Source organism: Sinocyclocheilus grahami, unplaced genomic scaffold, assembly GCF_001515645.1.
Source record: "Sinocyclocheilus grahami isolate Dianchi unplaced genomic scaffold, SAMN03320097.WGS_v1.1 scaffold11.1, whole genome shotgun sequence".
Classification (NCBI taxonomy): domain Eukaryota; kingdom Metazoa; phylum Chordata; class Actinopteri; order Cypriniformes; family Cyprinidae; genus Sinocyclocheilus; species Sinocyclocheilus grahami.
Window position 1 is genome coordinate 2,998,903 of NW_015505190.1, and position 15,094 is coordinate 3,013,996.

Below are 15,094 nucleotides of genomic sequence, written 5' to 3' on the forward strand. Positions count from 1 at the left end.
ATAATTTTAACTATCAAATACATTGAATCAGTCAATTACTGTATTAAAACAAACACAACAATCAGTGAGTATGTTATTGTTTATAAAGCTTTTATTCAAGAGTCACATTTAAGTATTTTGATATATCATTGGAACAAATTATTATGGTGGTGACATCTGACGGTGTTGACAAATTTGGCATTTCTTTCACAAAACCAATGGAGTTCATGTAGTGCTAGATGCTAATGGAACCTGCTTCAGGAGAATAAAATTATCTAAATATTTCAAATAATTTCCTCAGAAATTGGAAGATGGTGTTGATATATCATGGCTGTGACAAAGGAAATAATAACATTAGGATTTAAAATATTCTAAAAGTATAAAACTTAGCATAGCCTGTCTGACACAGATGTACTCTGCAGAGGTGAACTGTGGCAAGGGGGTCCTTTAGAGTGACAGCTGCCCATGATATTCCCCGATTTTATTGAATGTCTGACGGTGTTGACAAAAAGTGGGGACTCAACTTTAAAATCTTATGAAACATGCATGTGTCATTAAAAAACAACCTTGCTTTGATAGGAGATATTATTAAGTGTTGCTTTTAATAAAACAAGCTCTTTTTCATCATTAAAATTGTTTTTTTATCCATTTTATTGCATATGAATGCTTGAACCCTTCTCTATGGACACACTGTTTTAGATGTAGTGAGAGGACATTAAGAAACACAGATTTGATATAATAATGAGAAAATTAAATTGAAGGTGATAATTGTGTTAAATACATTCTATTATTAATCCCTCATGAAATTAAAAAAAAAATTTTTATTATTTTTTTTTTTTTAAAGCTAATAGCGGTTACCCTTGCTGGACCTGTTTTGTCCCACATCTCAAGAATGACTGATGTATAATTCAATTTCCAGAAAACAAGCCTAAATATGCTTCTCAGTTTATTTTAATATATATTTCATATATATATTACTGAAAAACACGACAAAAATAGCTACATCCATTCTCCAAAACCTCTGTGTCATGGGAGAGCCTAAAAATACAGACCAAGAAAATTATTTTGTTGAAGGCCTATAGAAGTTATCTCTCTTGGAGTTCCATATAAACAGATGCCCGATTACTAATAAACATCAGTGGTCCACAGTGTCATTATCTCAACAACTGAGTTTCTCCCTCCCTACCCAACAGCTCAGCTCACCCTGTTGACTCTTAATTAAATCCTTGGCACGCATATTCCTTTACCTCTCCATTTGCGACCGCACACACACACACACTCGCACAATGAAGTGTTGTCTTACTCGCGAGCTGATAGCTTTTAAGGGTGGGTGCTTTTATTGAGGGACCGCGCTGTGGGTTTATCAGAGCGGTCTATGAATAAATGGCTGACCCTCGTGCCCTCTCTCTTGGCCGTCTCTGTAATTCCGGCGCTTCCATTAGCTGCTGTATTGATAACGGTCATTAGCATATTTATGATGATGGTGGGAACGTTATTGTTTGTGTTGGTTATTAATCTTCCCTCTGAGCAACTGCTCTGACAGCTCAATCTATTCTGCCATCGCGACACACACCCGCTCACACGCGCAGCGCTTTCAAGTTGAACGCCGCTTTTGTTTGAGGGTAAATAGGCGGTGTCGGGGGGCGCGCGGGAAGCAGGACGGGATGGGTGATTGACGCGACCCCTCCTCAGGTGAGCGCTGATCTCCAGCTGGGCCGAGAGCTCGCTGGCATCACTGTCACTCTGCCAACCACTGCCAGCGTCACGCGATCGGTTCTCCTGATTACAACTGGATCTAAATGCACAAATTAAAATGCGTTTACTGTAAACACAGCTGCAATACAGCTAAACGGCTTTCTAGAGTGGGACAGTTGAAGTCGATGGGCATCAGCAGTGCTTGGTTTGCTAAGTGTGTATGTGGTTACTCTGAGGGGAGTTGTTTTTGTGCAAATCGGGGGCCCCAGGTGACTGGTGAATATGCGCGGTGTCACTCCTTCTATTTGAATGACAGCTCGCTGATTAAGGGCCAACTGAGGGCTGGAAAGCAGCCAGGATCACTGAGGGCAATGAGCATCTACACCACACATTCTCTATCTCAAACCACACACACACACACACACACACCATCTCAATAAACACATGGCACTCCTACATCAGAGCAAAACACCTGGACAGGGAGGCAAAAACTGCAGGGGTTGGTTAAAGGTCTCGCGTTCTTGTTTGGGTCAACGTTTATAGTTCAAATGATATCCAATGTTTCACAAAGCAGTGTTTTCCTGAATAAAATTATCTCCTGTCATAGCACTAGATATGAAATATAAATAGTCTTTAATGTTATAGAAATCACATTTTCTAAGCTTCCTGCATGGGGTCGTTGGGGTCAAACAAGATACATTTTCTGAAGGCTTGTTTTCAGAATTCGGTTTATTTGTTGTTATTTATTTGGCTTTTTTTCTTGATTTAGGCATTAAAATGAAAAAAAAAAAGATTGTTGCTTAAAACAATTAAAAATTTATTAAAAATCTATCGAAAATTGTTTAAAATTTGGCAAATTGTTTTTACTGTTTCTTTTTTTAATCTCAGTACTTTTAAAGATTGCATTTAATGACTTAATTCAAGATATATCATCTGGAAATAAAGTTGTAATATGTTTCTTAAGGGTATTTTTCTTGTTTCAATAATATTTATTATAGATATTACGTTTAGTTCTTAATTGTTTTCTGGCTTTAAGCATGAACGTAAGTTTTTTAAGCATTTTGCAAGTGCAGCCAGTGCAGATGGGTTAGGATAAAGAAACTTTCAATATATAATACAAATCAAGGAGGCCAAAACTGATGATATCCAAAGCTTCAATGGTCCACAAAGCCACTTTTATCTGAATAACATTGGTCCCTGATGTATTTGATATAACAGTCATACTCTCTAACACTAGTTATGAAACACCAATAGTCTTTAACTGCATGGAAATGACATTTTCTAAGCTTCCTGCATGGGGCCGTTGTCTATTATAAATTTGACATGTAACATTTCTTTATCTTTAGCGATAAATAATTGGTTTTATTGAGGCTATCATTTTGCTCATAACTTGCCACGAAGAGACGTTATTTATTGCTATTTTAAAAACAGAGCAAGATTTTTATTTGTTTTACACCACAGATGTAAATCAAAACCCACCCCTCACAGCACACCAATAATCCCCACCAGATATATGCTAATGTGCTGGAATATTTTATTGAAGCCGTAAAATCTGAAATCATAATTTGCAAGCGTTTCATATAAGAAAACTCTAAAAGACAGGCTATGAATACAAATGGTTGTAAACTAATATGTCATACAAAACAGTCAAGAGCTATTCCTGTCTGTGTGTATGCATCAGGGGGGCAAGATATTATTCATATTTCCTTTTTCGAACCATTCTACACCAAACAACTGCTGATTTACCACCGGTCAGCAAATACTCAACTGCAAAATTAGTGTCATGTGTTTCATATAAATGAATGAAATCTGCATCTCTTTCTGCACCATTTCAGAGCCAGTTTGGATGTATTGCCAAGAGTTTAATTCATGTGCGACTGCAGCAAACAATATGAAGCACAATATGTCTCGCTCATTGTATTCTCAAGTGCAGGCTTGATGAGAACAATTAATTACAGGTCATGTCCATCACATCTGCACTACGAAAGCTAAAACTTTCCTCCATTCTCCTATTCAACAATCATATCCAAATATCTTTAGCTCTAATACAGTGAGAAGGTGTGAAGGTTGTGCATTCTGACCTTGTTATTGTGCCCACTTGATTTACATGTTCGCTGGCCCCATAACCCCTCTTTTTATGTATGATTAAAACCCAATCAGTGCACGGCTAAAAATAAGGTCCTCATCTTTAACGCATCGAGTGTTAATGAGGAAAAGCAACAAAAACTGCTCCCAAACTGCCAACAAAACGGATGTGACGCTAGCGAGGCAATACATCTGACCGTCTGCGATACAGAATTAAAGCCTATTTAAACCCCCCCCCCCCTTATTAATTTAGCATGCGAGCCCAAGTGCACTGAGGTTATCGCAGATATTGAGAGATTCATGTCTGGATGGGTCGTTTAAAGGTGTGGTTCTCAACTAGGGGGCCTCAGCAAACGTCCAAGGGGGCCTCAAGATGACTTAAAATAAGACAAAACTAGTTTAACATAAGCTAAAACAACTAAAAATCTAAATAATTCTTATTTTATTGTATTTCCACAATAATCTATTGCTTTATTTGAAAAAACAAAAGTGATTTCTAAACATGGAAAAATGTTGGAAATCATTAAAATGGCATGGTTTTTAAATTTTTTATAACAAATATAAATCTGTATCACGTATAAATTGGGATCTTTTTTTCCAAAGCCTTATTCTTGATCTGAATCCAGTACACTTTAAGAGTTTACCGGATATGGATTAAGAGTTTACCAGTAGACTTTAAGAGTCATGTAAATGCACTACAAAAAAGAAAAAAGAAAAGTGGGATGCCTGAAGAACATTCAGTGCTTACAACTTCTAAAATCTTGAAATGCAATTACTTTGATTATATTAAAATGATTTATGGACATCCCTAGTATCTGTAAATGCAGAAAGTTTTGAAACAAATCTTTGGCATTACAAAAAAACAGGACAATGCTGTCACACAGGTTAAGAACCACTGGTTAAATTCACACAGCATCATCATCCATTTCCATAATGTCATTCCAAACCTGATTTTCTTTCTTCTGTGGAACACAAAAGAAAATATATATATTTCATTGTATGCACAAAAACAGTTGAAACATTTTCTAAATATCTTTGTGCTTTGTAGATGAAAGAAAGTCATGCCGGTTTAGAAATGACATGAGGTTGAGTAAACAAGTACAGGAGGGGTCGGCATCGGGCCAAAAAACATTTTCGCCACTAGAACGGCCCAGAACATATTCAAAGGATAATTTAAGAAATTAATTGATAAAAAATGCGACTAGAATTGCCTGTGACAGACTGTTACAGTGTCTTTTGTAACTGGCAGTGGGCTGTTACTCTTGTGTTAAATCCTGTAGGAGGACAGTCATTAACAAAGAGCCACATTTGTGTGGTGGTGTCCGGCGGAGTATGTGAGCGGAGTGGAGCGTCGACAATTTCCCCTCCGCGCTCCAAGCATTTAATTATCACTCCACTCCACGCAGAAAAAAACGCTCTGTGGCTAAAGTATTTCAGTATGTTTGAAATATCACAGTTCTGTTCATAACGTATATTATAAAGTAAAATTAATAAAATAACAGCAGAGTTTCAAAGTGGCTTATTGGAACAATAGTGTTCAAACATTTTTCCTACCACATGACAAGCTAATAACATGGTTGTCAGCATTAAAAGGTAGGCTATAATTGCTGCTTTTTGCAGTGCAAATTTAGTTTGTGATGAAAATAACAGTACGTTTTCGTCAGTTATTTTACCAATGGATCGATGCATTTCTTACAGATTTCTGCTCATTCGAAATCAGATACAGATAAAGTAGGCCTTGCACTGTAAGATTACATTTGTTTGAATGTATTATTGAGAGAGCGATTGCATGTGAATAAGTGTTGTAGTACTTGTTTAAATCATGCTTTCAGCTAAAAATATTCAGTATCTAGAAGGAACAAACAAAGTTTTGGCCCGCGGGCCGCCTGTTGCCGACCACTGGATTACAGGATTGTCATTTTTGGGTGAACTATCTATTTAATTGGTTTATAACTGGTGTTTTGGGAAATTACGCTCAAAGCCAAAGTATAAAACGGTTTGTCAAATGAAATTAAAATAGAAATGTTAACACAACAGTGATCTGTTCTTAGTTCTGGAAATGTAGAAGAGGCCACTGTTCTTTCAGGTCAGCCTATATCCAATATATCCAAAAATAAAAGCTCCAAGAGACAAAGACAAACAACACAGGCACGAAGCAGCATCTCATTTAATCAGGGCTTTGGTCTCGTATCAATAGCATGAGGAGATACACAGTCAGTAACAACCTCGAACCCAATACAGCATATGACCTTCAGTGTCCTAGGAATTTTTTTTTCTTTTTCTACTCAAACAAACATCTTTAGTTTGAGACTTTAATAACTCTTAACACCCGCCATTGTTATCACTAAACAAAAGCAGAGACACTGGCAAACAGAGCAGGGCACAGAAAACTTCTCTATCGATTTCTGCCCGAGGAACTCTCTAATAGGCCTTTGGCATAAAAAAAAAAAATACACATATATGATCCTCAGGCCTCGCCGTGACACGCTTGATCAATGTGGCTGGCGCGCAATAATTCATTAACCTCTCGGTCGGATGGGTGCTCCACATTCTTCAAGGCTTGCATTGAACTCTTAAGCCATGTTAACTCCCACTGCTCTTTTCTTTCATTAGAGATGACATACTTTCATTAGTCCCACCATGGCAACCGGACTGGCAGAATGCTTCCGATGTGTGCTGATCCGAAGCAGAATGGCCTTTATGATGTCATAATTGGTTATTGGGTAAGGTTGATGATGTGACCGTAGAGCTGCTCGGTGAAGGCCTGCAGCGAGAAGCGCTGCTGTACCCGCTCTCTTCCAGCCTGTCCCATACGCTGCTTTAGTTTAGGGTCCGTAACAAACTTCTGCATGGCTTCGGAGAAGCACTCAGGGGTGGGTTTGCAAAGGAAGCCCGTTTCACCATGGGCCACAGACTCTAGCGGTCCACCTGAGTTGACCGCAATAACTGGGCAACGTGAGTACATGGCCTCAATGGGTACGATGCCAAAATGTTCATTGCTTGGAGTGTACAGTACACAAGTGCTGCTGTGCAGCAAAGACAGTTTTTGTTTGTCTGAGAAGGAGCGCAGGAAGGTGACGTGGTCCTCCAGGCCTAGAGAGGACGCTAGTGAGCGCAACTCTTCGTAGTGCTCTACATTCTCAACCACGCGCTCGTCGTAACCCCCCGCCATCACGAGGTGCACGCGCTCCCATTCCCCTGTGGACAGACGCTCTTTCAGGGCCGCTAACACTTGTAGCGCCAATGGCAGGTTCTTTTTGCGTTCATAGCGGTTGATTGACAGAAAGGTGAGGCTCCGCCCCTCAGGGAGCAGTCCGCTGAGGCCCTCTACTTCAACATCGAAAGCTGACGAGTTCAGAGAGGGATAAAGGACGTCGGTTTGAATCTCAGCCAGTTTGGGGAACGTCTGTTTGAAGACTCCTGCAGTGAACTGGCTGTTGACCAAAATGCGGTCGGCCATGCCTGTGGTCAGTTCCTCGAACCAGTCGATGGGGCCTCGATATATGCGCTTCAGAGCCGAGCGACACTGAGTCAGTAATTGGTCAGGAAAATGACAGTAGAATAGGACTTTCTTTCTGTGGCGTGCCAAACGCAAAAAGGGAATACATGCTGAAACCTGAAAGAAGAGGGAGATGAGCAAACAAAATGAACCCTTGTGGTTGTGAGGAGAACGATTCTCTTGATTCTGACTGGTCAATCACAGCTTTGTGCGGTCTAATAAACTGTTGTTTTGACCAATGTCTAAGGCATCTTTTATAGTCTGGTCATATATCATATCTCGATGGCTTTTCTGTAGCACAAACTGTACAGCATGGTGCTAGCAACACCAAGGTTATGGTTTTGATTGACAGAGAATGCATAAATTGAAAACAATTAACACTCGCAATTCAGCGTTGCTTTGGATAAAAGCATAAATGTAAATTTAAAATGCATTACTTATCTCGTTCTTCTCACATAATAAAATAATTTCAAGTTTGTAAACTTATTCCGTTCATCAAAAAAAATAAATCAAAATAATGATTCTTTCATACATCGGAGATCGCTACAATGCTTCAGAGAATCTTCAGTTCAAATTAACAATGAACATTAGTGGAGCAAAATTTAGATAATATGCTTGCCAATGTTTCTCAGTACTTTATTAAAGTCCACCACTGAAAAAGAGAAATGTTGTTAGGCTGAAATAAAATAAAATATTGAATGAAATGTTGCTGTGGCAACTACCTGAAGTTTAAGTACCAGAAATTAATCAAACTGAAATAAAAATAAATTCAAGCTAAATAGAAATATGAAATACAAATAAAAAGACAAACGCATGTATAATTTTTTTTAAAACTTACATTTAAAACTTAAAATTAAATTTTATACTGAAAATATTAAAATAATAGATAATACAAAATATGAATAAATACTTTAATACCCAAAAATAACCCTGATAATTAGTAGCTAGTGCTAGTAGCATCAGTAGTTACCTGATCACAGAAGACAACATCGAACTCCTCCCCACTAAAGAGCACAAGATAGAGAGTTACATAGATCATGCGCAGGTATGCACAGAGAGCGTGGAAATAACCGAACACGCTGGTGGGCAGCCAGTCGCCCACACACACCACAGGCAGGTCAGGTGAGAGCGTCTCAGAAAAGCAGTGTTGGGGATCATAGTGTGCCGTCCAGATCTGAACGCTGCATCCACGAGAGCACAGAGCTACAGCTGCATCCACCACCAGACGCTCAGCTCCACCAATACCCAGATCAGGGTGCAGGAACACCACCCGAACCATCCTGTCCCAACCAGAACCTGTAGAGTCAAAAACAGGTCAAATGAACATTACACCTTATTTTTAAGCTCAAGACAAAGCAACTAGTCTTTCCAGGTGCTGCTGTATAGAAATCCTAGTAATCTGTCACACACATACTTGTGTTTACTTAGCTATCTAGATGATGACACTTCTTAGACATCTATTGTTTTTTTTATACCACTGGTTATAAATAAGCTCCTAACAGAGAACTTTATGATTTTTTACAATTACATAAAAAAAGATAAAAGTTAACAATGTTTTCATCAGATGATTAATCAAGTATTTCATGCCACTGTGTGAACAGGCCAGGCCAGCGTGCACGTGTCTCTGTTCATGTCACTGGGTCACAATCTATCATAAGCTCTATTACATTCACATGTGATCCTGGACCACAAAACCAGTCATAAGGGTTAATTTTTTTTAAAACCGAGACTTATAAATCATCTGAAAGTTGAATAAATAAGCTTTACATTGATTTGTTAGGATAGGACAATATTTGACCGAGATACGACTATTTGAAAATCTGGAATCTGAGGGTGCAAAAAAATCTAAATATTTTAATATATAAAGAAAATCGACTTTAAAGTTGTACAAATGAAGTTCTTAGCAATGCATATTACTAATCAAAAATTAAGTTTTGATATATTTATGGTAGGAAATTTACAAAATATCTTCATGGAACATGATCTTTACTTAATATCCTAATGATTTTTGGCATAAAAGAAAAATTAATAATTTTGACCCATACACTGTATTGTTGGCTATTGCTTCAAAATACCCGTGCTACCTATGACTGGTTTTGTGCTCCAGGGTAACATATGTTATTACGGTCCAGTACCACAGGGCCAAAGTGGGACTCATTTTCAGCCCTGGAGTTTCATGCCTTAGACCGGCCCACTTCTCTTCTTTTTTTTTTTATTACTGGCCTTTTCAGTGCCTTTTCTTTGCGCTTTCTATTATCCATTTTTCATCTATTATTTTTTGCTCGCATATCTCCAACAACTGAGGGTTTTTGTTTTTTTTGAGCAAGGTGCCATTGTCAGGGGAGTCAAAAGATAATTATGTCATCATTAGGGTTGTCAATTAACTTCAGAAATGGAAAATAAGGAACAATTGTGATTCTTTATCTTTTATTCTTTAAGAAAATAGTGTTTATTCTTGTAGAAAATAAGTGTTTGTTCTTTAAGAAAATAAGGGACAGAATAAAGGACGCTCCAAAATATTTGTACTGTACCATAATGCATGTCTGCCTGCAGTCAAATAGTTCTCAGAAATAATCACAATTGTTTATGTACAATTATTCTAAAAATAATTGTAATGTCATACAAAACACGTCATCGGCCTGAGTAACTTGTACTAATATAGAATTGTGACTTCACAAGTGTAGTAATTTAGGAGGTGAAAATACTGTGAAATTACAAATGGCATGAAATTTGAAAGCGTAACAACTGAAGGTCTATGAAACGTCAGTCAATAAAGCATTTTAAACAATGGCACTTAAAGTTTTGTGAACTAAAAAAATCATTGCAACCATATAGCCTTTGAATAAATGAAAATGCATAAAGAAAACTTAAGAGTGTGGGCTGCTTCTGGTGCTTGGATTTGTAATTTGAGAATTTGTTATCGATATGGTCTGGTGAAAATAATAATATGGCCTGCGAGAAAATTATAAATAAAAAGAGTGGGGCTCCTATGAGTGCGGGCAGTCTAGGGGCATCATCACTGATCTATATATAATATCTATTACAGATCAGTGGACAGCATCCATATTTCAACCCCCGTGGCATGACAACACCGCGGCCCTCGCGGCCAAAAAACAGACCGGCCCACCGGAAATCCTCTCGGTGCTCCCGATTAGCCAATCCGGGCCTGGTCCTGCAACATTACATGTCTGCAGGTATCTATAAACAAGCGGGGCACGTCAGCTCAGAGTTGAAAAAACATCAATATTCATTCTCAATGCCATATATTTAGTAAAATATCAATCGAGACTCAGTAACTGTGTTACCCTGCTACATACCAAGTAGTAACACTGTAACATCATATATAACGTCATATTTTGTTTACACAAACTCAAATTGTGCTTACAGTGTTAGTTAACAACCAGACAATATGTTTTAAAAAAAATCGTGAGGAGAACACACTTACCTGTACTCTTACGATTACTGACACTAACCCAGCTGGCTCACAGTTCGCGATTTCGTGAAACCGGATCCCTGATTGAGCCAACATGTCTACCCTACTCTGTACACATCATCCATCGCACACGACACGTCACTGCACTCCATTGAACTGCCTTTGAGTTTCCCAAATGAAAATCTGACGCTAAGCTACTTTTACTGAAATTATTCGTTTTTATTATGACCTGTTTTGAGGTTGTATGTCAAATCTAGGTTCAGAAAGCATCCTAAAGGTGTTAAAGTAACGCGTGGGATCACAGTTCCAGTCAGGCACTCCGCTTGCTCCTGCGTGGGTCCTTTCTGTAGCTGTCGTGGCCTTCTGAGTGAAACGTCACCAGTAGGCCTTCTCTTGTAGTGGTCTGGATCTGCTGGAGTTCAGTTACAGAGGCAGTCAACTACATTCATTCTTTTCCCCGCAGACTCCTGAAACATATACTATTGAACAGAATGGTAAGTTTTTCAATGCAGGTTTTCGTGGTTGGGGAGCTTTATAGTAAGTATTGTGTGCGTATTGACAGTTATATCTGGATTGCTATGTGGTAGCCAGTCATGCTCAGTAGTAACGTAACGTTACCGTTATTGGAATACGTTAGTTAACTTAGTTCTGCCATTTACTTGCTTAGCAGCTACTTAGATTTGAGTTTCAGCTATTGGAATTGCTGTTTTGAATAGTATTTAGTTATATGCTAGTAGATGTATAAAGTTTGTAGGGTTCATTCGCTCACTAGCTAGTTGTATGGGAGACGTGGCTCTCTTAAGTTAGACCCCCACACCAGCTCTACAGTCTAAATCTGACTCGCTGTCTTAGTCTGAGTACTGCCTTATAATATATAGCCTATGTGCCATTATTTTACTGTTATATAGGTTTGAACATCTATTGAGCTATATCTTTTCTAGAGGCTTTTAATGAGAATTGATTGTGCTTGCATTCGAGTTATTTATAGATACTTAATATATGGTAACGTTATATTGGTGGAACATATTAGCTAAGGTGTTTGCTTTAACATTATTAACTTAGTGTTCTTATTGTAGTATGTTATATCTCAGAGATGGATGTACAATTTTCTTTTGTTGATGCAGAAAAACTATTAGATCGATTACTGTGCACTTGGTTTACTACGTCCTCTATTTGTCCCTCTATTCAGCCTGGACCCGCAGCTAGTGCGACAAATGTTGGCACCTCCAGCCGTTCCCCCAGTAAGACAGTGGCCCCCCGCACTGCCGGCACCTCAGCCCGACAGAGGTAAGGAAGGACCTCGCAAGAGTTTTGTTTGGGCCTTAATACACCATCAAGCTGGATGCTTTCTTTGTGTTTCTGTGATTTGATCAGCAGGCCTGAAAGATATTGTTTATTTAGATAAGTCAGAAGTTGACTGATGAGGCCCTAATCAGTGTTTTGTCCTGCAAATTTTACGTCATCAGGGTTTGATTTCATTGATTTAGCTGAGCTGATAGTGAGTGTTTGGTAATATCTGACACTTTGATTTGTCCTGTATATTTAAACAGATATTTTTTTGTTGATTTGCTCAGGAAAGCCCCTAGCAGCAGTGCACGCAGCGGAGGCCGATCCACAGCATCCGCTGGCACAGGAGGGATGTGGCGCTTTTACACTGAGGACTCACCAGGACTTAAAGTGTGAGTATTCATATTCACACACAATAAAGAATGGTTTAAAATGCTTTCCACTCAGAGATGGAACAAAATATTCTAAAAATCTAAGAAAAATTGTTACACTACTGTTTTTTGTTTTTTTTGAAAGACCAAGGATGCATTTCATTTATAAAAAGTGACAGTAAAAAAAAAAGTGACTTCTGAACTTGAAATCCTGAAAAAAATGAATCTTGTTTCCACAAAAATATTAAGCAACACCAAATCGGTGTATTTCAGTGATTCTGAAAAATCATTCACCTCTGCCATCAGAGGAATAAATTGCTTTCTAAAATTTTACAGTAGAAAGTTATTTTTAATCTAATAATTAAATGGAACTGTATTAAGTTATTTTACTTGGAATAATATTCCACAATATTATTATTTTTAAATGCAGCCTTGGTGAGCATAAGACTTTTTTTTTATATTTAAAAAAAGTCTTACCAACCCCAAACTTTTGAATAGTAGTTTATGTACTTGAATAAGATTATTTTTTATTAAATGTATTTGTTTAGCAGAGGTTTTCCTAATAAAAATTACTGCTGAGGCACCATTATTATTCAGTTATTAATTTGCATGTATTTGAAAATAGACTGCAGAAATAATAAAAAAAATTCAGGTACAGTCAGACAATTTAGATTAAGTCATATCTTTAGATGTTGGTCAGATTTTAATTCAGTGCTTTTTTTTGTAATAAAATCATATTTTGATATGTAATGCTCTCATATACAGTCTTTATTTTTCCTTTTTATTGCTAGTCTTTTTTTTTTTTTTTTTTTAAACAAAAGGCTGTGTGTGGGGAAAAAATCTACTAGCTATGAAATCATGTCAGACATATTTTTATTGCATTTTATTGCTTAATTTAAGGACAAAATAAGCAAAGGTTATTATTTGAGATACTTAATGTGCAAAGAACCAACACAGATGCTCATTTTTAATTCATCCCCTCAGCTCAACAGGAAGTGACACGAAAGGGAGGAGCAGAGGGTTCTGAGAGGTTTAGCATTTATAAGGATAAACATGAAATTTTAACGACAGGAAATTGGCCTCATGGGCTCAACCTCCGTCTTTATTTGATGTCTCCCCTGCCGTTTCCCCTCCTACAGCTGTGTACGTTTGTGTGCTGTAATTAGAGCCATTCTCTCACTGCAACCAACTTCTATAATCGTGTCTTCCTTGTTTTTGTTTTTAAAGCACTGTTCTAGATCGGTAATGTTACATCTGTTCATTCCATACGTACAGATATGCCCGAGCATGTCAGAATAGATTTGAGGGAGTCTACAGTGGCGTATTTACAGTCAAGAGTATCTTAGAGTAGGAGAGTCTGTGTGGAGTTGTGTGTGAAGTATTTTTCACTTTTTTTTGTGTCTGTGTTTTGAGCTTAATTAAAGTTCCCTCAGAAAAGGTCACATCAATTAAAGCCTGAGGGGTGGGCCTTCAGTCGGCATGGTTACGCAGCTGCCTAGCTACCCAAGGGATGGTCAGTTCCTGCTTTAATAAAGCCCCACATTTTCCGACTAGCTCGTTACCAGTATCCGACTCACCAGCGTTTAGAATCCTAATTAACTCGTCTTCTATCACATGATCAAGACGAGCAGTCCTGATTGGCCCACTGGGAGGAAATTTGTGCTGAATGTTTTTTTTTATTTATTTTTTTTAATCCCCCTCATATTGAAAATGAAATTTGAGAAATAGTTACTGAATTTAGTCGGTCTGTCCTCCACTAGGGATCCCTCTGTCTTACTGACTTAGTTTTTTTTAATGTTCATAATGGCATTTTTAATGTTCATAATAATGATTAGGCAGTAATTACATCTATTCCTGGTTCTCTCTTGTTGCAGTGGTCCGGTTCCAGTTTTGGTGATGAGTCTGCTCTTTATCGCATCTGTATTCATGCTGCACATCTGGGGCAAATACACCCGCACCTAAACCTGCATGACCTCTGGACTCTGACCCTGAAGCCTGTCACCGAATCTTAAGCCATTGGACTTGGACCAAACTCTGACCATCAACACCCCAATCCCTTTTTCTTTATTAAAACCTCCATTTCACGGTTTTTTTTTTTTATACCCCCATACAAGTTTACGCAGCCACTACAACCATTTGGTAATTTAAAAACCATCAGTTTTTGCTTTAGTTTTTTTCCCCCCACTCACCAGATCAGGACATCTCTTTTTGTTTTTTAAAAACTTGTGTACAAACTAATATGTAAATTGTACAATAAAATGCTGTAAAACGTCACCATTGTTTTTCTTTCATCTACGGTGGGGGAAAAAAATGGGAAGGTGTGATTTGCGTCACAGGGCATAATTTGCATATCTTCAGTTTGTGGCATAAGAAGGGGTTGTATGCAAATGTGCATTCCAGACGTGCTGTTAGTGCACAAACCAGATCAGCTACACCCGTCTCTGAATGTGATGTAATATTTGCGGTTACCCCTATTTCACTGAGCCTGCAGCCTTGTCCCATCAACACACCTGTGCACACCCTAAATCTTTCTCTGCAACACAATTGTATACAAAGGGAATTTTTAAAACAGATAATTTCTTTAAATCAGAGCTATTAATTAATAATTTAAAACTGCACAATAGGTGGTTTTGCTTTAAATTACCTGTAAATGTCTCATTATATATTCTGTGAATCTTTCTTTTCAGACTTATAAAATTACTGTTTTTTTTCAGTATTCCAGAAACCAGAAAGTCGGTAACTGCA

At 37.9% G+C, this 15,094-nt stretch overlaps 2 protein-coding genes across 4 annotated transcripts; one reads left to right on the plus strand and one right to left on the minus strand.

The window, feature by feature from the left end:
• Positions 1 to 5,912: 5,912 nt before the first annotated feature.
• Positions 5,913 to 10,952, minus strand: LOC107595974 (alpha-1,3/1,6-mannosyltransferase ALG2-like). 3 transcript variants are annotated; one of them, XM_016286574.1, is made up of 3 exons: positions 10,704 to 10,952; positions 8,229 to 8,554; positions 5,913 to 7,375 (listed from the first exon to the last, which is right to left on the minus strand). In XM_016286574.1, exons 2-3 carry the CDS (start codon positions 8,535 to 8,537, stop codon positions 6,476 to 6,478), a joined length of 1,209 nt encoding a protein of 402 aa, XP_016142060.1. In that variant the 5' UTR covers positions 8,538 to 8,554; positions 10,704 to 10,952; the 3' UTR covers positions 5,913 to 6,475. The 3 variants fall into 3 exon arrangements, with proteins under 3 accessions (XP_016142060.1, XP_016142066.1, XP_016142075.1); XM_016286580.1 differs by lacking the exon at positions 10,704 to 10,952 and adding an exon at positions 10,386 to 10,481; XM_016286589.1 differs by lacking the exon at positions 10,704 to 10,952 and adding an exon at positions 10,378 to 10,481.
• A 116-nt stretch (positions 10,953 to 11,068) lies between these two features.
• Positions 11,069 to 14,559, plus strand: LOC107595994 (protein transport protein Sec61 subunit beta-like). The gene is made up of 4 exons (XM_016286599.1): positions 11,069 to 11,185; positions 11,881 to 11,978; positions 12,266 to 12,370; positions 14,224 to 14,559. The coding sequence occupies exons 1-4, from the start codon at positions 11,183 to 11,185 to the stop codon at positions 14,309 to 14,311; spliced, it is 294 nt and encodes a 97-aa protein (XP_016142085.1). The 5' UTR covers positions 11,069 to 11,182; the 3' UTR covers positions 14,312 to 14,559.
• Positions 14,560 to 15,094: the final 535 nt, after the last annotated feature.

Bases quoted from the DNA above. Each gene is read 5' to 3' on its own strand.
- LOC107595994 (XM_016286599.1), top strand. The intron at 11,979-12,265 runs GTAAGGAAGGAC...TGATTTGCTCAG, and splicing joins GGCACCTCAGCCCGACAGAG to GAAAGCCCCTAGCAGCAGTG. The intron at 12,371-14,223 runs GTGAGTATTCAT...CTCTTGTTGCAG, and splicing joins GACTCACCAGGACTTAAAGT to TGGTCCGGTTCCAGTTTTGG.
- LOC107595974 (XM_016286574.1), bottom strand. From the start codon at position 8,537: ATGGTTCGGGTGGTGTTCCTGCACCCTGATCTGGGTATTGGTGGAGCT. The intron at 7,376-8,228 runs GTAACTACTGAT...CTCTTCTTTCAG, and splicing joins ATGTTGTCTTCTGTGATCAG to GTTTCAGCATGTATTCCCTT.